General features: G+C 38.1%; 2 protein-coding genes and 1 long non-coding RNA gene across 3 annotated transcripts; all 3 read right to left on the bottom strand.

Annotated features, from left to right (window-relative positions):
- Nucleotides 1-3,906: 3,906 nt before the first annotated feature.
- On the bottom strand, nucleotides 3,907-8,161 carry LOC107730781 (uncharacterized). The gene is made up of 6 exons (XM_016541718.1): nucleotides 8,006-8,161; nucleotides 7,766-7,891; nucleotides 7,291-7,431; nucleotides 6,485-6,611; nucleotides 6,176-6,339; nucleotides 3,907-3,921 (listed from the first exon to the last, which is right to left on the bottom strand). The coding sequence occupies exons 1-6, from the start codon at nucleotides 8,159-8,161 to the stop codon at nucleotides 3,907-3,909; spliced, it is 729 nt and encodes a 242-aa protein (XP_016397204.1).
- Nucleotides 8,159-9,543, bottom strand: LOC107730735 (uncharacterized). Its single transcript, XR_001638714.1, has 3 exons — nucleotides 9,455-9,543; nucleotides 9,271-9,357; nucleotides 8,159-8,262 (listed from the first exon to the last, which is right to left on the bottom strand). It is a non-coding gene; the product is annotated as an uncharacterized LOC107730735 (long non-coding RNA).
- A 1,645-nt stretch (nucleotides 9,544-11,188) lies between these two features.
- Nucleotides 11,189-18,133, bottom strand: LOC107730772 (E3 ubiquitin/ISG15 ligase TRIM25-like). Its single transcript, XM_016541708.1, has 6 exons — nucleotides 17,632-18,133; nucleotides 12,620-12,762; nucleotides 12,238-12,457; nucleotides 12,056-12,131; nucleotides 11,339-11,527; nucleotides 11,189-11,217 (listed from the first exon to the last, which is right to left on the bottom strand). The coding sequence occupies exons 1-6, from the start codon at nucleotides 18,064-18,066 to the stop codon at nucleotides 11,189-11,191; spliced, it is 1,092 nt and encodes a 363-aa protein (XP_016397194.1). The 5' UTR covers nucleotides 18,067-18,133.
- Nucleotides 18,134-18,850: the final 717 nt, after the last annotated feature.

The raw sequence follows: 18,850 nt of genomic DNA, 5'->3' as shown, positions 1-18,850 counted from the left end.
CAGTCTCATGAATAATTTAATAGACACCGACGCGTCATTGATGTACTATTAGTCCATTGCCATGTCACAAATTGTGATGTCAACACAATAAACCCGAAAGATGAAAATAGTGCAAAAAAGCTTAAAATTAACCAGTTTTCTCCAACAGTTAAAATTATCGGATGTTAACATTGTCTTCTATGATGTGCAGCACAAACACCTCTGCTAAAATCTCAGAAAAAGTAGTCTGGGGTTTCAGGACACTTTAAGCAATCCCAGATATGCTTTTAAATTGGTGACATTTCGGGGAGCTGGTGCTTTTTGCAGAGCCTCCACCTTGTTCGAAAGTGGACGCAGACCTGTAGAGTCCACTCTATGGCCCAAAAACTCCGCCTCTTGCTGCATGAATGCACACTTTTCCCTTTTTAGCCTCAGACCACCCTCCTTCAGCCGCTTCTAAACCTCACTCAGTGTGTGCAGATGTTCATTCTCATCCTTGCCCGTTATGAGAATGTCATCGAGGTATATCGCGACCCCAGGGATACCTGTAGTAACCCCTCCATGATTCGTTGAAAAATGGCAGGACTGGAAGCCACACCAAACGGCAGTCTATTTACTGTAAATAAGCCCTTGTGAGTGTTCAGTGTTACATATCTTTTAGACTCCTCATCCAAGATCACTTGCTGATATGCATGACTGAGAGCCAGCTTACTGTATTTTTCACCCCCTGCTAACTTTTCCAACAGGTCCTCGAGTTTGGGAATTGGATACTGCTCTAGCTTGGATGCCTGATTAACGGTAAGCTTGTAATAACCACAAATCCTCACTGAATTATCTGGTTTAAGGACGGGTTCAATTGGTGCCGCCCACTCTGAAAATTTGACAGGCTCCAAAATGTTGTCCTTGAGCAACCTCTCTAACTCCACTTCCACTTTTTTTTTTAGAGCATAAGGTACCGGCCTGGGCTTATAGTACCTTGGCACTGCATCCTTGTCAACATGCATTTTCGCTGGGGGACCTGTCCATGTCCCTAAGGCCTCTTTAAACACAGTTTAATGCTTGGTCAACACCTCCTGAAGTGTCATGGTTTCTGTGTTTACTTGATTTATCACCCTCCAGCAAATGTCTATCTCTTTAATCCATCCCCGGCCCAGAAGGTTCGGTCCTTCTGTAGACACCACCACCACCAAAGGAAGTTCTTTAACTTGATTTCAATGCCGAACGATCACATCTGTGGCCCCTAGTATTTTTACTGACTCACCCGTATACGTTTTTAGGTTAAGAGAACAATCTTTCAGCTCCGGGACCTTGCCCACACTCCCTAACTTGGCATATTCTGAATTCTACATAATAGTGACACTGCAGCCCATGTCCACTTTAAAATTTACCTCTGTGTCATTCACTTTTAAAAGCATGGTGATTGGAGACACTCTTGGAATTTGAGTTTCTACCACACTGTACAAAGTGAAAACTTCTTGCCTGTCACTGGCAGTGGCTTCCACCGGGTCACTAATGTGATGACCTGATCTATATTTGAGTGTGCTGGACTGCTGTTGCTTGTATTTCCCCCCTCCCCCCTCCCCCCTTAGGCTTAGACCTGGTAGACTCTACACATTTTTCTAATATGCTCTTTCTTACCACATTTGTGGCACTGCTCTTGTAGAAAACGGCACTCATGCTGTTTGTGATCACCCCTGCATCTGTAGCAGTTAGGGCGTGGTTCTTTATGCGTCCATTTGTTCCTTGCTTCCAACTTGAGCACCGTCTGCATTGACGGTTTAGCGTGCACGTCCGTGGACGCCTTATTTTGAAACATTTGGTTCTCTATTCCGCGAATTAATCTTAAAACGCTGCACAATCTCACTTGGTTTGGGGTTATAGTGATTTTTCAACAGTTCCACTAACTCGTTGAAGCTTATATCACCTGGTTTGTCGGGGCTAAGCACATTTCTCATAAGACTATATGCCGAACTCCCCACAGAACTAAGCAAAATAGCCTGTTTCTTCGCAGCATCCTCAATCTCATTTGCTTAAAAAAAAGAGATAATACCTCGCAATATTCCTCCCAAGACTGGGTCTTACTGTCAAATGGAGTAATTGTTCCTACCGCGAGTGCCATTACTGTTTCATCTCGGATGATGGTGTGATAAAAAAACTAAGAAAAAACATAGTTTCTTCAAAAACTCCGCGAAGTAACTCCAAAACTTTAATCCTCGTCGCCATTATGTGATAACTTGTCCCTCGTATCAACAATCAAGCTGGAGACATCAGAGCTGATTCAGATAACACAGCAAGCTTTATTTTGTTTCCTGCACAAGACCGTTGGTGCATACGGGTATATTTTTTTGTACGTAATGCAAAAACCTTCTTTTTAAATTTACATGAGCATAGGAACATTAACCACTAAATAAACATTTAGTTGGTTTACTCAGTCTTGAATCAAAACAAAAATAATAATTCCTTTGGAACATCACATTTTCCAAATTACTACAATCTCAAAGTACGGGCAGGGACATAGGGGAGAATTCATTCAGAAAGGTAAGAAGGTGCTAAACCATGACGGGCCTTGAAAACTAAAACAAGAATCTTAAACTGAATACGATAGCTGACAGGGAGCCAATGTAATTGCTGTAAAACCGGAGTGATGTGGGCAGATTTTTTGGTAAATGTAAGAACGCGAGTAGCTGAATTTTGGATAAGCTGTGTAAGGGTGGTTTCACTTTGTAAGGTCCACACTGGCCCAATGATGGAATCCAATGATCTGGTTAAAGGTATTCTGCGTGTACGTCTTTTGGCGCTTCTGCAAAAATCATCCTAATTTAATAAAATGTTGGTTTCTAATTTTATTCTGACTCCAATTATAAATTACTTCTAATTTTACAATGTTTCCGATATAACAGCTGATCATGAGATTAGTTGTGATTTAATTTAGATCTTTTATTATTCTGAGTATCCCATATTTTCAGTTATTCGTTCATTAGGGACCCGGTATCGCACAGAGAACTTACGCCGGCCGGTCGTAGCCTCACGGACACAAACTCGTCAGTTCTGATCTTAGACAGAGGATGCAGGGTGAATATCTACCTTTAAACTCTGCTTGCTCATAACAAAAAGCAGTTTTTTATGTTCACGAAAACTGCAACTTCCTAAGGCAGTGATAGTCAGAAATCGAAAAGGTCTCAAATTATGTGCCCTATGCTCCATTCATTGAGCCTTCTGTATGATCGATCCTGAACACAGATTTGCGGTAATACCAAACTCCACTTTAATTTACTAGAAATAATGATTTAAGAATAATGCAGAATAAATCAAGAATAACATTTATTGTTTGCCAGGCAGGATTAAACATCAATTAAAATAATTAAAAAGAATACATGGTACACAACTGATTAGCATAAAATATAAAATACAGTTCAAAATATAGTATTAAAAAAATCGTTTCAAGATGTCAGCATACCTGGCAATAGAGACACACAGCAACTGTGTGGGAAGTTCTGGATACAGATGCTTCCTTGAGTGGTTTGCCAAATCCCTTTAAATACCTTTTTCTTTTGTTTTTACTCACGATCTTTACAACACGCATTACATGACATATTTCATGGCACACTCGTTGTACGCGTATTTGGCGCCACCTATTGTTGTGGGTGTATTATTGACATGTCAAAGTCTAGACCCTGAATATAAGACGACCGCGTTTTTTCAGATGTATTTCCAAGAAAAAAACATCGTCTTATATTCGGGTCAATACGGTATTGACCTCTAACAAAAGGACTATAAACATTTAGCACCCAAATATTTATGCAACTTTTGTTTGTCCTTTTATCATGCCCAAAAGGTCACCCACCTAGTTTTAGGGATGAAAGCAAATGGTTATCAAAGATCTTTATTGGGGCATCTCCCACATCAGAAGAACAGGTTTTGTTTTCTTTATTCTTGACTGTTCTGTTGATGCAAGAGTTAAACCACCTTACCAGTTGCACCTGAAGTATTTATACCATATTGGCCCGAATATAAGACGACCCTGATTATAAGACGACCCCCCTTTTTCCAGATGTACCTTTTGGTAAAAGGTTTTTTAAAAAACAAATCTTCTTTTTTCTCAGTAAGCTCAAGGGGCAATTTTTTTGCGATACACCAAAACTTATGCGACAAGTTTTTTTAGGGATGACGTCATCACACACACCATTTTATCGGAAAAAGGCCAGTTGGGTGGAAACAGGCTGTAGACAGCAAATTTCGCAATGTTTTTTTTTTTTTTACACATTCTCTTTTTCGATAACAAAACTGGATGGAAACTTGGCAAATGCTGGTGTTTATACCGGCCACGCCGCGGCCCAGAACTCATGCTTATCACATCGGTCACATCACATTTCCTAACTGGGTGTCTATACCGGACGCGAGTGGCGCAACAAAATACAATAGAACCCATTATAATTGGTGATGCTGTCTACACTGGATGCGGCGCGACGCGACACGACAAAGTATACTTCATTATATTTTCCTTTACCTGTTAGTGATGTCTTAATTATTTATTGTATGTTTAAATAAATCTTTTATGAAACAAGTTATGACAGCCACTCTGTAAATGATTATATTACAACAACAAATTGAAATTTTGTAATTTAGAAGTTAATTTAAAAACTACAATATGTCCAATGTACATGTTTGCATACAAATTTGTAATTTGAGTGTTGATTATTATAGTTAAAAATAAATAGTACCGTATTGGCCCGAATATAAGATGACCCTGATTATAAGACGACCCCCCCTTTTTCCAGATGTACCTTTTGGAAAAAGGCTTTTTAAAAACCAAATCTTGTCTTTTCTCAGTAACACATTTTGTCTTCAATTATTTTCATGTTGCATATTTTTCCTATTTTAATTTTTGTTTTGAAAGTATGGTAAAAACTGGTAAAATGTACCAACAATCACATTTAAAAAATATACACTTTTTGATATACCATTAAAAAAAACAAAAAAAAAATAGGTAGCCCATCTGAATTAGGACATTTAGGCTATCCATCTAATAGTAGCCTACCAAAATCTTATTAACAGTAGAAGTTAAATCTTACTGTAGTCTTCAAATCTGGGTACTGTCTTACGTTTTAAAATCACAAAGGGAGTTTGGTGCCACCAGGCTAACGTGACAGTCACGGCTCATGCAGCTGTAAGGTTTTCTTTTTCTTTTGTTTTTACTCACGATCTTTACAACACGCATTACATGACATATTTCATGGCACACTCGTTGTACGCGTATTTGGCGCCACCTATTGTTGTGGGTGTATTATTGACATGTCAAAGTCTAGACCCTGAATATAAGACGACCGCGTTTTTTCAGATGTATTTCCAAGAAAAAAACATCGTCTTATATTCGGGTCAATACGGTATTGACCACACATAAAACAGCTTGAAACAATAGATTTGTGAAATTTGCATGACTGAGGAGTCAGGAACTCAGCATGGGGGGAGGAGATGAGATTGGGCCAGCTGTTATCATGTGCTCTTTCCTGTAGATCTTCTCTTCAGATTAGTGAATTGTATTGTTTTATTACCGGATAGGAATCTTGAATTCAGTTTTGGTAAAATCCATCCATACAGCTGCAAGCGATTAAGGACTTTGTTGGGTATAGGCAATAAAACAAAGAGTTACAGTAATCCAGACACGACGTAATAAACGCATGAACAACAGTTTCAGCATCTTTGAAATTTAAAGATGTTTTTAAAAATTAAAAAATTGACATGTTGATATCACACAAGCAGTCTTTCAGAATGCTCTCATGCAAACTGTATGCATTAGTGAGTGTGGTTGTGTTTATGGGGTGTCGCTCTAGGACAGGTGTGTATGAGGCTGGATGGAAAAAAAAAAAAAACTAGACTACACCACTGCTTTAAATTATATTTTGAGAGTAATTTCTCAGCCAAATTTGATGTGCGATTACTTCGAGTAATTAATCGCCACATCATTTAATTAATTAGATTAAAAATTTTAATCGCTTACCAGCCCTAGTTGTAAGCGATTAATTAGCCTCTTGTCTTTTTAGAACTCAAATTGGAACCAATACTATATCCTCTTTTAAAGAGGCAACTCAGTTCATCTAGCACACTGCCCTCTGTTTTTTTTATTTTTCCCATCTCTTTCTAGTTAAATGAGGCCAAATCCACTATTTACAGAGTTCAGGCACATTAACATATCTACTCTGAATGCAGCGTAGCTCTTGTAGTGACAGGGAAGGCGCAATGTTTTGAAACATGTGTATGCAACAGGGAACTTGGCAGTCACCAACTCTAACTCCAGGTTTTCTTCTGGCAACTCCCATCCCACCCAGAACTTCATTAGGTGATTCAGCATGGTTGGTGATGCTATGAAAGAGTAAATAAAGTAGGAAAAAATTATAAACATTTGTTCTAGTTGATTTCTTATATAATTGTTATTAAACGGCAGAGACCTTTTCCATTTTTAACTGAAAGACCATTTGCAATGCAAGTAGCATAAATAAACCCATACCTTCTTCAATAAATCTTCGCATATAGCCTGTGATGACACACATTTTTTCAACAGTAATGGAGTCATCATTGTCCTCATAATCCATATTGTCCACAGGTTTAGGCCATACAATTTTCTGAAGAATTCCCTATGGGGTTTGAATAAGAATGCTAATGAGGCCATGAACTTGCCATATTTATTTATTTATTTTCTTCATAAGACAAGGTCTGCTTATAATGTTGGTAATTTTTTAATTAAAAAAACAGTCATAATTTAGAAATACACAGCCATTTTCTATCCTGATTTTCAACCTCTATTTGAAACATCACGTTTGGGGGGCACACCTCTTTTAAGGCTTCTGTGTTCTGAATAGCTGGCATTTTTGCATAATAACTTGTGCCAGCTGAGTGGGGCTCAGGTGTAACCATTTGAAAGCCACTGTGGATTCATTCTTGTACTGATGTATTCAACTACTTGACATCACAAATCCAAGAAAGTAGGCAATGAGTAGTTTCAGCAGCAGGGCTTCAATAAAGAGTTTTGAACTCTGAATTTTTTAAAAAGTTTTCTTATATGTCAAAACATGAATGCAAATTTTAAATTTTAATATGCAATTCATGAACCCTTTAATAGTGCAAGTTTGGAATTATATCGACTACCCCAAAATGACAATTTGTGTCATCTATAATGAAATAATCAGTTATACAGAAGATTGAATGTTTTTTTTTTTTTATGAATGCAAAACAAAATACCAAATTTCCAAATATACCAAACAATACCAGTATTAATACCAGAGAATACCAGATTCCAAATACAAGTATACTTACCTGTGATGTAATGTCCTGAACTGACTCCCTTGGGAAAACAATGTGGTGACTGTCTAGTCTCTGGGAGAGAAGTGGCCAGATGCCGGTGTCTTTGATGCCTTTTCTCAAATCTTTAATCTGGCACTTAACACGTCCAAGTACCTGAAAACAAAGACAAACTCTGAGGTTGGCTTGAAAAAAAAAAAAAAAAGTATTATATACACACACACACACACACACAAAAGATTAATTTACAAGGATTCACAGACAGACAGTTAGATAGAAAGACAGGTGCTAGGGTGTTTTGCAAAGCAGGTGATTCTCGGATATTCTATGTGGATGCTACGGTGTTACTAGCATGATTTAGTACTGTACTAACACATGCATGTTTTTTTTCAGCACGTTACTAGAAGATTTTGATTAGGTAAATAGAGACTGAATCTTTTTCAATGACTCCGGTCACAATATTATTATAAAACAAAACAGCAAAACTTACAGCATGTGACAACAGCTGTTGAAACAGCCAGTCTCGATTACGCAACGATGGAACAGGGAGATCCCAGAAAAGGCAAAGATTTGTCAATCGAGTCATTTCTTCTTCAGTGAGTTGTGTTTTCTTGAGCTGCAAGAACAAATTGAAAATGTGAGAAGTATTACAATGATTCAGTGACATCTTTATACAAAAAGAAAAAAAAAATCTTGTACTGAAGTACTTTATTGCATTGCAAGTACTCACCAAACTAATGGTTTCCCTGTGGTCTAGGTCTGGGCAATCCTGCAGTGTCAGAGCTGAAGCCGCGCTGTCAGCATTCCCTCCAGTTAGAAGGATGACCACAGGTAAACTCAGTCCAGAAAGACAAGGACCTCCATGTAAAAAAGAATGACCTATCATTCGGCCAGCCATTTGGAACAAGTTGCTGTCCCGTAGTACAGCAGATGCAGAAGGGACACGGTGGTTTTTTTCCCCCTCAAAAAGGGCTGTGGTAGAAGAACCTTAAGAAAAATATGAACTGTAAGACAATCATCTTTAATAGTAGTAGTTGTTTAAAAGCCATAACATTATCTGCATTTGGCATACTTTTTACTGAACTAATTCCACCACTGGACTAATCAAATCTGAGTAAGAGAAGGAAAGGAGCAGTTTCAGTTGCTTTTATGGTGTCTTTTTTCTGAGGGGAGAACATAGGACGTCACAGTTGTTATCTCAATTACACTATTGAAAGATTATCTCAAAATACATTCATAAGATGCATGATCACCGTAGCTTCTTAAGATGCAAAACAGTTATATATGTGTCTGTAAAGGAGTGGCCCAAATCACACTGAAATTTGGGGGCAGTCGTGGCCTAATGGATAGAGAGTCGGACTTGTAACCTGAAGGTTACAAGAGTCTCAGGTCCGGCAGGAATTGTCAGTGGGTGGGGAGTGAATAACCAGTGCTCTCTCCACCCTTAATACCACGACTGAGGTGAGACCTTGAGCAAGGCACTGAACCCCCAACTGCTCCCCAGGTGCTGCAGCATATGGCTGCCCACTGCTCCGGTGTGTGTTCACTGCTGTGTGTGTGCACTTGGATGGGTTAAATGTATGTTTCACCATGTATGGGTCACCATACTTGGCCACACTTCACTTTCACTTTCAAATTGTTTGTAGAAGCAGACTAGCACTATCAAGTGTCTTCTCAGACTTGTATATTGCAGGTTCTACATATTCGAGGTTCTAATAGTATCTATTGTTGTTTTAAGTTCAAAGGTCTACTTCACAGACAGAATGCTGGGTTGAGATGGAGAGATGGACTCAAACCAATCTGTCTGACACCAACAATCATCCATCATCTAATCAGCCAATCATGACTCAGAAGTGCAGTGCATAAAATAATAGAGGAGGAGGAAACAGGGAAGGAGCTTCCGTTGATGTTTACATCAACCATCAGAATGAGGTAAAAATGTGATCAATATATAAATAATGTGTGTGTGGAAAAGAACAGCAATCAATTACACACCCAAATTTAAAGTGAAGCCAGTCTTCAGTTTTTGCATCACCATTGACAAAACATGACGTTTGACTCCTTTGCCAACAGCTGCATCTCCTAAAAAGAAATCAACAAAGCAAAAACAAAAGAACAGCAAGCTCATGTACACTGTTTTTCTTCAAATAATGATTTTAATATTTACAGCGAGTAATACCTATCAAGCTACATCTCAATGGATCTGACCAGTTAGCACTGTTCATTTTGTAAAATGAAATCAGTGTACTGTCCTGCTCATCCACAGTATCAAATTGGTTGATGCGTAGTGACAGAGATGGACAGTATTCATTTTGGGAGAGCAATTCCTCACAGAACATTCGAGATGCTTTCTGTGGGTCCATTTCATATTTCCATGCTGAAAAAGAAATTCACAATTTATGCAAAGGGCGTTTTACAAGCATAGTTGTATGACAAATCTAGGGTTAAAAACAAAGCCACAACACAGAACATTTTTGAATCGATGCATATAGATGTACTTGTTTCACAGCAGTACAACAGCGCTACCCAAGCAGAATGTGTCGTGCATAACCTGCTGATAGCGATGTGAATGTTTGTGCAGTTGAGGGTCCTGGCAATTCTTCTCTTCTTGAAGTGCTTGGAGAATCACTGCCACTGAAAGTCCACCCTCTAAATTAGGCATGGCACATACAACTTTTCAGTTTTGTTTATCCAACCAGTTTAGAAACTTTCTTGCACATTAAAATAAAAAGTAACATTGATTCTACACAGACAAAATAAAGTCTTTACAGCTAAAGATGTTTGCCCGGTTTCACAGACGAGGTTTAAATCCTAGTCCCAGACTAAAATGCATGTTTGAGCCATTTTAACCGAATGCAACTTTCACTGACATATCTAAAAATGTCAGTGCCATTGATTTGTCTGAAGATTCACACCAGTAATGTGTTTTTTCTAAGGAACATTTAAAAAAGTTACTTAAATGTCCTAATTCAACAAAGGCCTATACTCATGGCTTAATCTAAGCCCTGTCTATGAAACCTGTACATTGTCTTTTATAGAACGAATAAAACAATTTAAAAAAATGGCCCACCCAAAAATTATATTTCTCAGTTTTTTTTTCACCTCCATTCCAGCTCAGAGCTTTTGACTTTTGTTAATCTTAGTTTATTTTAAGATGTTTTAAACAAATCCATAATTTATACCTTTAACAAACAAAGTCTTTAACAATATGGATCATTTGCCTCTTTGTCCAGCAACACATTTTATAGTTATATGGTTTAGAAGACTTTGAGTGACTGGATCAATATGGATTAATAGCGTGCCTTCTAAATGTAACTGCTGGATTTATAGAATAGATGTCTGTAAACTATGAGAGAAATATCAACTTTGGGTGGACTAATCATTTAAGGTATTAAAGTAAGAGTCTACATATTGTAGTATAACTTTACCCTTCACCACACGTGCTTGCATGATAAAGTAAGACATCAGTTGGGAGAGAAATCTGGCAAATGGGACAAATCTGTAAAAATAAAATGTAAGAAAACCATATATGCTACTCCTTAGTTTCTAGTAAAAGCAAATCAGTTTGTTGACTTAATAAATAATTATTTCAACATACATTTGTTGAATACTATGTATTTTCTACCTTAGCTAAAGGTGTTAAAAGTTTCAGATCAGTCTCGTCAAATTTCAGAATAGCCTCACACAACAGTTTGCACGGAACCACAGATTTTTGGGCGCACATTTTGCTAAACAAATATACATATCTGCATTTATCAAGGAATGCATTTTGATCAAAATACCTGTGATGATTGTTCTAAATCTGTGTGAAGTGAGCTTGGCTGGTCAGTGGCTCTGGTAACATTTTCATCTTCATCATCAAGAACAGCCATATCAGTTACAGACTCCTAATGAAATAATGGAGATGGATTGGCTATGGAAATATTAAGAAAGCATTATGATCTAAAAAAAAAAGAAAAGAAAAGAAAAGCAATCCAATTAAAACCTACAGTCTCAGTTACTTTGCACTCTTTAATGTGTAAGGGCAGCAATGGCAGTGGTATTTTCCTGCCACATTTCATACAGCTTGACTGTGGCATCTTTGAAAACTCCACAGAATCAAAGGGTAATGGTTCAATGGAAAGCTGCTCTTGTAGTGGAACTACAAAAAGCATGTTCTTCCCATTATTCGACACCGATTTCAGGAGCCGAGTTGAGTATCCATCAGAGTCTGTGGGAATTATAGACAGCTTTCGCCGCCGCTCACCACCACCTAATAGTAAAATCAGAGGAGAGTCAAACTCAGGACTAATGCTGCCTTTATGTGCTATCAGAATTGTTGTAAATATGAGTTAAGTAGTTCAAATTTGGACATGAATGATCTCTTAAGTTGTATTTACCACTGGGAAGCTCAGTAATAATTTTGATGCGCAAGTTCCCAAGTTGAGCAGGCCTTAAACTTAAATCATGGCAGAGGGGAGAACAATCGCTGCTGTGACTGCTATTCTTTATTGGGTTTTCCACAATAGCTACATCACCTTGTAATGCATATTTACATACATGAAAGGTCATTTTATGTGTACTGAATGCTTTACGCACAGCAAAAATAGAATGTATTTGACAGAAATTCCAGAATCAGCAAAGCAACACTTGAATGACAAGTTTGTAATTAGGACTTCAGATGTGCGAAGGACATTTCTGATAGCACAAGAATTTCCACACCCTTTTTTCAATAAAATCAGAAAGAATTAAATACTTTATTACATGTTTTATTTATACTTGACATGCAAAATATAAATACCTGTAGACTTGTAAAACATCCAGCCCCCCTGAAGAGTTTTTAATTTAGGAAATTCTTCCTCAAGCAGAGTGACAATCTTAAACGAGCATAAAACACCACATTCATTATTCATTTTTTAAGTCATGGAAAAAAAAATACTTGCATCATATAATTACTTGCATTATGATAATGTTTGCAATTACCTCACTGTGTTTAAAACTGTCTGGAACAGTTAACAGCCTTTTCCCAAGCCCAGCATGTACAAGTTTTAGGTCTTCATCTCCTTTTGGAGCAAACAGGGTGTGTTCAGAGAGCACATAAATTAGAAAATCTGTCTTTTTCACATTACCAGGTTTGGCCACAGGGAAACGTTTTTTGCCCCTAGGCTGGTCATTTTCAGTCCCAAACATACTTGTGAATTGCCTACGGTAAGAGTGACAAAAAGACAAATTTATGAATAGTATTTCAGCAGAAGGTTAGAAAAAAAACAAGAAAAGTTCTATTTTTAGATGTTTAAAAGGGTTACCATGTTTTAAAATATTTTAATAATTGCTAAATATTAAAATGGTCAACACATAAAATTACCTTTTTAATGCCTGCCTCACCCTATTTTCAGGTTCTGACAGAGTAGGCAAAGGAGTAAGGCCACTTGATGAAGATGGAGCCAGGCCCCTGGCTAACACATCAATAAGAGCTCTTGCTGCTGATTCCACTTCTGATGATAATGCCTGTCAAACAAACATTTTACCTTAAAAACCTTACATGAATTAATGTTAAATCAACAATACTATGCATTCTAATATATGTTATTGGCTGTAGTCACTTAGATATAAGTTATGCTTGCTTTAATTAAAAACTGCTGGCAAAGAAAGCTCCTGCCATTATTGCAGCGTCCTGTTGTTACCCATTCAGTCTAATGAAAAAATTAAGGAGAAATTTCGAATATATTAGTTTTTTAAATAAATTTTAAAAAAATTTGAAAAAAAACTTGCTAAATTAGTTATATATTAAAATATAACAAAAATCTGAATACTTCAGCTATGAGGTAAAAAAAAAAAAAGTATCTGCATGTCTTCAGTAAACTTTACTTTTGCAAAATGCACAAATACAGAATTGAAAAGCACCTCCATCCTTGGATCAGACATATATACAGGTGCATCTCAATAAATTAGAATGTCGTGGAATTTTTGAATGTCTTGAATGAATGACTCCATGACATATATTTTTAGCAGTCACTTGTCGTCACCTACTGATGTAATGATATAATTGATACAACCTTTTTTAGAAGCTAAAGTTACTTTCAAAATGTTTCAAAATTTCAAAAACTCTATTTTGGTCGCTATTGTAGACATTAGTGTTTATATCAGAAATACAAACTTATTTGTATTGTACTTATAATTTGAATTATTGTAAGAAAAATAATGATACTGTGTGACTGAAAAGACTGTGTTTGTGAAGCTGTTTAATAGTACCTATACATGACAACAGCTCTCTGGCTCAGAGATGCAAATCTGAATGTTTGCTGTGATCGTACTTGACATCGCTGTCATTTAGGAATGAGATCGCGTGACTGTTTGAATTGACCTATGAGTAAGCACCTCCCCTCAAACGCAGATGAGCCAATGGCAGTCGAGTATCAGTTGCACAGGGAACAGAACTCAGACATCTTTAGGTTTCAGCGCCATAGAGAAACATTGAAAGATCCGAAGCTTTCATCGGTTTGATGGTGTTTATGCTACAGATTCCAGGTATCCTGAGAGGATAGGCAATAGAATTAATTTTATTCCATTTCCTGAACCCAAACAAAACAGAGCAAAATGTCTGTAGGCATTCAACTCTAATCCCAATGAAGATATAACGGTCATTTTCTGGTTGTCATACTCTCATTAAGTTACAATTTTCATCTGCTCAAGCAGAACGTTAATGACATCTTGTGCTTCAGCAAGGTATCTCTGGATAAAACTAACGTTAAAGTTAGTGAGTCAATGCTAACGTACAAACCTAAATAGCGAACTGTTCTCACGTCATGTACAGTGTAGGTCAAAAACACATAAACAAAGGTATACGTTTCAGTGCCTCTCCATATTTAAAGGTGCACTAAGCGATTTTTGAAAAATGCTTTTGACCACAGCATCGGACCGAGTCCCAAAGCACACTTGTAGCCAATTAGCAGTAAGGGGGCGTGTCTTGTAATGATAAAGAAAAGAGAATGCTCAATTTGACTGCACAGGACGGATATTAGCAGATCGATTATAGAAAACATTAAAAAAAGGGTTACAATCAGGCAAGAAGTAGGACCCGCGTAAATATCAGAGCAGCGTTCCAGCGGTGGAGAGAACTCATATACAATAAGAGTGAGGTCCTGTTGGGGTATGGGCGTGTTTGTTTTGGTGCTTTCAAATATCAACATCGTTTGGGAAAATCGCTTAGTGCACCTTTAACTGGTTAAATGTAATGTAGGGTATTAGAGCGAGTCAGACAATTTTAAGATTCGATCAAGAACATGGTTGAAACACGAGGAACCGAATTCCACAAAAGGCCCAAGACAACAGGATGTTCGTAGATCAGATCCTAGCGCCAGTCTGAAGCAAGCCTAACCAACCAACTCTTTCACAGAACAGACGATCACGAGCTCTTTGGATTGACTTCCCCCCACCTAGAGGACAAGAACCAGACTGAAATTCCTTATGAGACCTTTTAACCTCTTTGGTCTTCACAGAACACATTCTTACTTAACAGAATGGCACAGACACTGCCTTTCCGTGTATATATGCACCTCTTTGTCAAATGTATCATATTCTTGTTATAGAAATCATGTCCAAAATTATACTCGGCAAGAGTGGGAAAATGTGGACCATGTGACTGATAAGATAACGTGTTGATTTATGTATTGGATGGAGAAAAATAGCAACACCCTGAGCTAAGACAATTTCTAATTGGTCAAGATGCCATTTGGGATGTGTCCAACAGCCGAGTTTTAATACTCAGGACACCATCAAATTATGTTTTTAGTCATCGCTTTTGCTTTGTGCTTTTAGCCATGCTTTTTGCCATCACTTTTTGCGTTCTTTGAGCACCGTTCCAGCGTGCTTTGGCCTGCACGCCCGCTGCTACTTAGCCACGATGAGAAGAAAATATTGAAAAGAGAAGTATCTTGTGTTTTGTGCTTACAAGTTAATGTCTTAAACTGCCGATCTTGTTACTGTGCTAATAAATAGTGTTCTCACTATATTTTGGATATTAATATCCATGCAGAGTTGATGTTGTATGGCTCGTTTAATGAATCGCTGGCCGACTTAGTGATCAGCCGTAAAACAGTGATTCTGTCCAAATTCTCTATAAAATCATAAATGATTCCCTTTGAGCTAAATTGACCTGTTTCCCTTACAGTAAATTAATTTAATCTTACCCTGCGGTACATGAACAGTGTTGATCCGGAATGTTGTCATTGCAATCGTAAGAACAGTAACATGAGACTTCTCCTGTTTGCATTGTGATCTGTATTTTTACATATTTATTTTGAAATATTTTATATATCCCTCCATGGCATATTTAAGTCCCACTTGAATGATGGTCCTTCTGTGTCCAAAATTTATCAAAAACATCTTGGGACAAGGTTTTCACATTGACAGCTGTCATTGTAAGACAGTAGCAACCGAGTGAGCAACAGTAAGTAAGGGGGTGGGGCTTACCGATAGGTCAATTCAAATCGCCATTTTTATGTATTCCTGTCAATTTTTAAATGAAGTTCCAAACGTAGGTTCAGGAGGAGCCTAATCATTCAGTCCTGTCAATCATCATTAAGAGCCTATATAAGCAGCTCTCATTGCACCGTCCCAGTGTCAATTCTTCCGGCATCCCTCCACCTCTCCATCTCCTCCTCTATTTCTGTTATTCTCCCTCTAGGTAGTACAGCAATGGGGTGTGTAGCTGTGAAACACTACGTCTTCATCATATCCAATGATTTTCAAAAACTGTTGATTCTGGAAATCTGGACATAAATATTTCAAACCATGACGCATGTGTGTGCATTCTTCTGGTCATAAACAAGGCGCAGTGCTTGAGTGTTTTATGTCAGCAGCAGCACACGCATGTGTCATGGTACTCTCGATAACGGCGGCAGACGGTGACTAATGCTTATGCTTAATAGTCACATTTTAGTTATTTGAGTCTTTCATAGTTTTATTCTAGTTTTAGTCCACGAAAAGTCATTGCATTTTTGTCAACTTATTTGGACTGCTGTGTGTGTATTTGAGCACTGAGAACTGATCGTGCGCTGTGTGAGAACTGAAGAAGTGGAGCGTGCACGAGAGAGAGCACTTCTGTCAGCACAATTCCGCCTATCCAAGTTAATTGACCAAACGAATTGTGACTCCGGGGAAAAACGGGATGTCTGGTCACCCTATCCATAACCCTTTGGGTGCTGAGGCCATTGTTTCAGATCGCTAGTTCGCGCTTTGGTAGCCTATTCGTCCACTGCGGCTGCCATACTGAGACTAGATATGCGAACACCCCTAATCTGATTGCAATCCAATGACAGGGATGCACATTAGCCTATAGGAAGTATTTTGAATGTCCGATAGTCCTCAAATAACATTCTAGTCCCGTCTCGTCTTGTTAACGAAGACGCGACATAAATTTCGTCATAGTTTTTATCATTAGATATTAGTTTTAGTTCGTCAACATCTCGTCTTAGTCACAGAAACAATGTTCGTTAACAAATAGTTTTCATCGTCGTCTTCGTTGACACTGGTCTGGGAACATTTCAGTTACATTGCTGTCTATGGAGGGTCAGAAAGCTCTCGGATTTCATCAAAAATATCTTAATTTGTGTTCCAAAGATGAACAAAGGTCTTATGGGTTTTAAAGGACATGAGGGTGAGTAATTAATGACATGATTTTTCATTTTTGTGTAAACTATCCCTTTAAGCCCGGTTTGGGAAACCCTGGTTTAATGTAATGTTTAATGCATTTTATGATGTTGAAATATAAATATATATATATATATAAATTCTTTCTCTTTGCTTTTTTATATATAGTATGATTAATGGTAAGTTTGAAACAAGTTAGATACAAAAATAATCTAAAAGTAATCTAAAAAGTAGTCAGAATACATTACCTAAAATGAGTAATCTAGATTACATTACTAACTACAGATTTCATAATGTAATCTGTAATCATTTTTGGACTGCAACTTGTAAGAAATCTACCCAGATGAAATATATACAAATAACAAATCCAAAATCCAAATCCTTTTCTTCAGCACTCCAGTTTTAAATGTATGTTCTCTTAATTCGGCTACGAGAACATGCCTTGACATATCGATCTTCTATTGGTCACATGGTCTCATGTGATACAAATTCACCAAAGTTCACCAGACTTGAACTTTGGAATGCAGTGAAATGCAAAACAACTTCACAGGAGCTTGAGTTTCCGCTCTCCCGCATTCGTATGTGTGTGAATGGAAGTCAGTGGAACGAAAAGCATAGTGTGACCGACCCTTAACATAAAAAGGGACAAGTGCTTTAACATGTCAACACAGAGAAAAGAAAATTATATTTTATGAGTATTTAAAGTGTTTTGTTTGTATCTCTTGCCTTCTTCTCCTGACTCTCCTCCTCTATAGGAACAGTGTTGTTAGTCCTGTGGTCTCCTTCAGTGCAGAACAGACACACACTCGTCTGATCATCTCTGCAGAACAGCTCCAGCGGTCTCTCGTGTTTCTGGCATATATAATCCTCCAGATTTTCCACAGCGTTGATCAGTGTGTGTTTCTTTAGACGTGGGACTCTGTGATGAGGCTCCAGGTGAGTCTCACAGTAAGAGCTTTGACACGTCAGGCAGGACTTCACGGCTTTCTGCTTTCTTTCATCACAGAAGTCACAGAACACCTCAGGTCTTCCTAGATTGAGCTTCTCCTTGAAGTGTTGCGCAAAACTCTCAGCATTGTATTCAGGGGCGCCGCTATGGTTTCTGGGCCCCCCGAATATCATATTGACTTGGGATCTCTGTAGAGTTTGCTTACCCCCCATTACGGTGCCACTGGTTGTATTAATCTGAAGGTCAGGCCTTCTGCTGAATGTTTCTTTACAGAATGGACAGAAGCAGGTCTGTGTGCTTGGCCAGCACTTGTTCAGACAGGTTCTGCAGAAGTTGTGTCCTCATGGAGCGGTGACTGGATCAGTGAACACATCCAGACAGATGGAGCACTGGAGCTCCTCATTTAGTGGACCGCTGGAGGATGCCATGCTGAAAAGATATGTAATGACAATATATCATCTACATTGCTGAATAGAGTACATTTGATATATTTAATGTGCACTTAGCAGGTCTGTGTGTTTGTCCAGCACTTGTTCAGGCAGGTTCTGCAGAAGTTGTGTCCACATGGAGTGGTGACTGGATCAGTGAACACATCCAGACAGATGGAGCACTGGAGCTCCTCATTTAGTGGACCACTGGAGGATGCCATGCTGAAAAGATATGTAATGACAATATATCATCTACATTGCTGAATAGAGTAAATTTGATATATTTAATGTGCACTGAGTAATTAAGTTTGTGTGCAAAAATTGATGTTGCATGTTAAAAATGATTCAAAATTATGAACCACTGTTTAAGTCAAAGTAGCCATAAAGCAATGCATGACAGCAGTTTCTGTCAGGAAGTTAAGGCAGTGTTGATGAATGTTTAACCTGTTTTCAACCACTAAAACCTCACCCAGCTAGAAGCTCTGCCCCTAACTTCCTGTCTGAGACTGCTGATCTGGTGCTTCAGACGGCTCTGTGGCACTGCAATGGATATTATTCGGTGGTAGAA

The sequence above is a fragment of the Sinocyclocheilus rhinocerous genome, unplaced genomic scaffold (assembly GCF_001515625.1).
Source record: "Sinocyclocheilus rhinocerous isolate Xijiao unplaced genomic scaffold, SAMN03320098_v1.1 scaffold2358, whole genome shotgun sequence".
NCBI classification, from domain to species: domain Eukaryota; kingdom Metazoa; phylum Chordata; class Actinopteri; order Cypriniformes; family Cyprinidae; genus Sinocyclocheilus; species Sinocyclocheilus rhinocerous.
The sequence above is the reverse complement of the archived record's forward strand: the minus strand, read 5'-3'. Positions and strand labels throughout refer to the sequence as shown.

Coding starts and splice junctions, on each gene's coding strand:
- LOC107730781 (XM_016541718.1), bottom strand. CDS start 8,161: ATGATAGGTCATTCTTTTTTACATGGAGGTCCTTGTCTTTCTGGACTG. Junction 7,892..8,005: donor ACAGGGAAACCATTAGTTTG/GTGAGTACTTGC, acceptor TTGTTCTTGCAG/CTCAAGAAAACACAACTCAC. Junction 6,612..7,290: donor TTCAGGACATTACATCACAG/GTAAGTATACTT, acceptor CAAACCCCATAG/GGAATTCTTCAGAAAATTGT.
- LOC107730772 (XM_016541708.1), bottom strand. CDS start 18,066: ATGGGGGGTAAGCAAACTCTACAGAGATCCCAAGTCAATATGATATTC. Junction 12,132..12,237: donor ACAGTTTTAAACACAGTGAG/GTAATTGCAAAC, acceptor TGCTCGTTTAAG/ATTGTCACTCTGCTTGAGGA. Junction 11,528..12,055: donor GATGTTTTACAAGTCTACAG/GTATTTATATTT, acceptor TTTTACTATTAG/GTGGTGGTGAGCGGCGGCGA.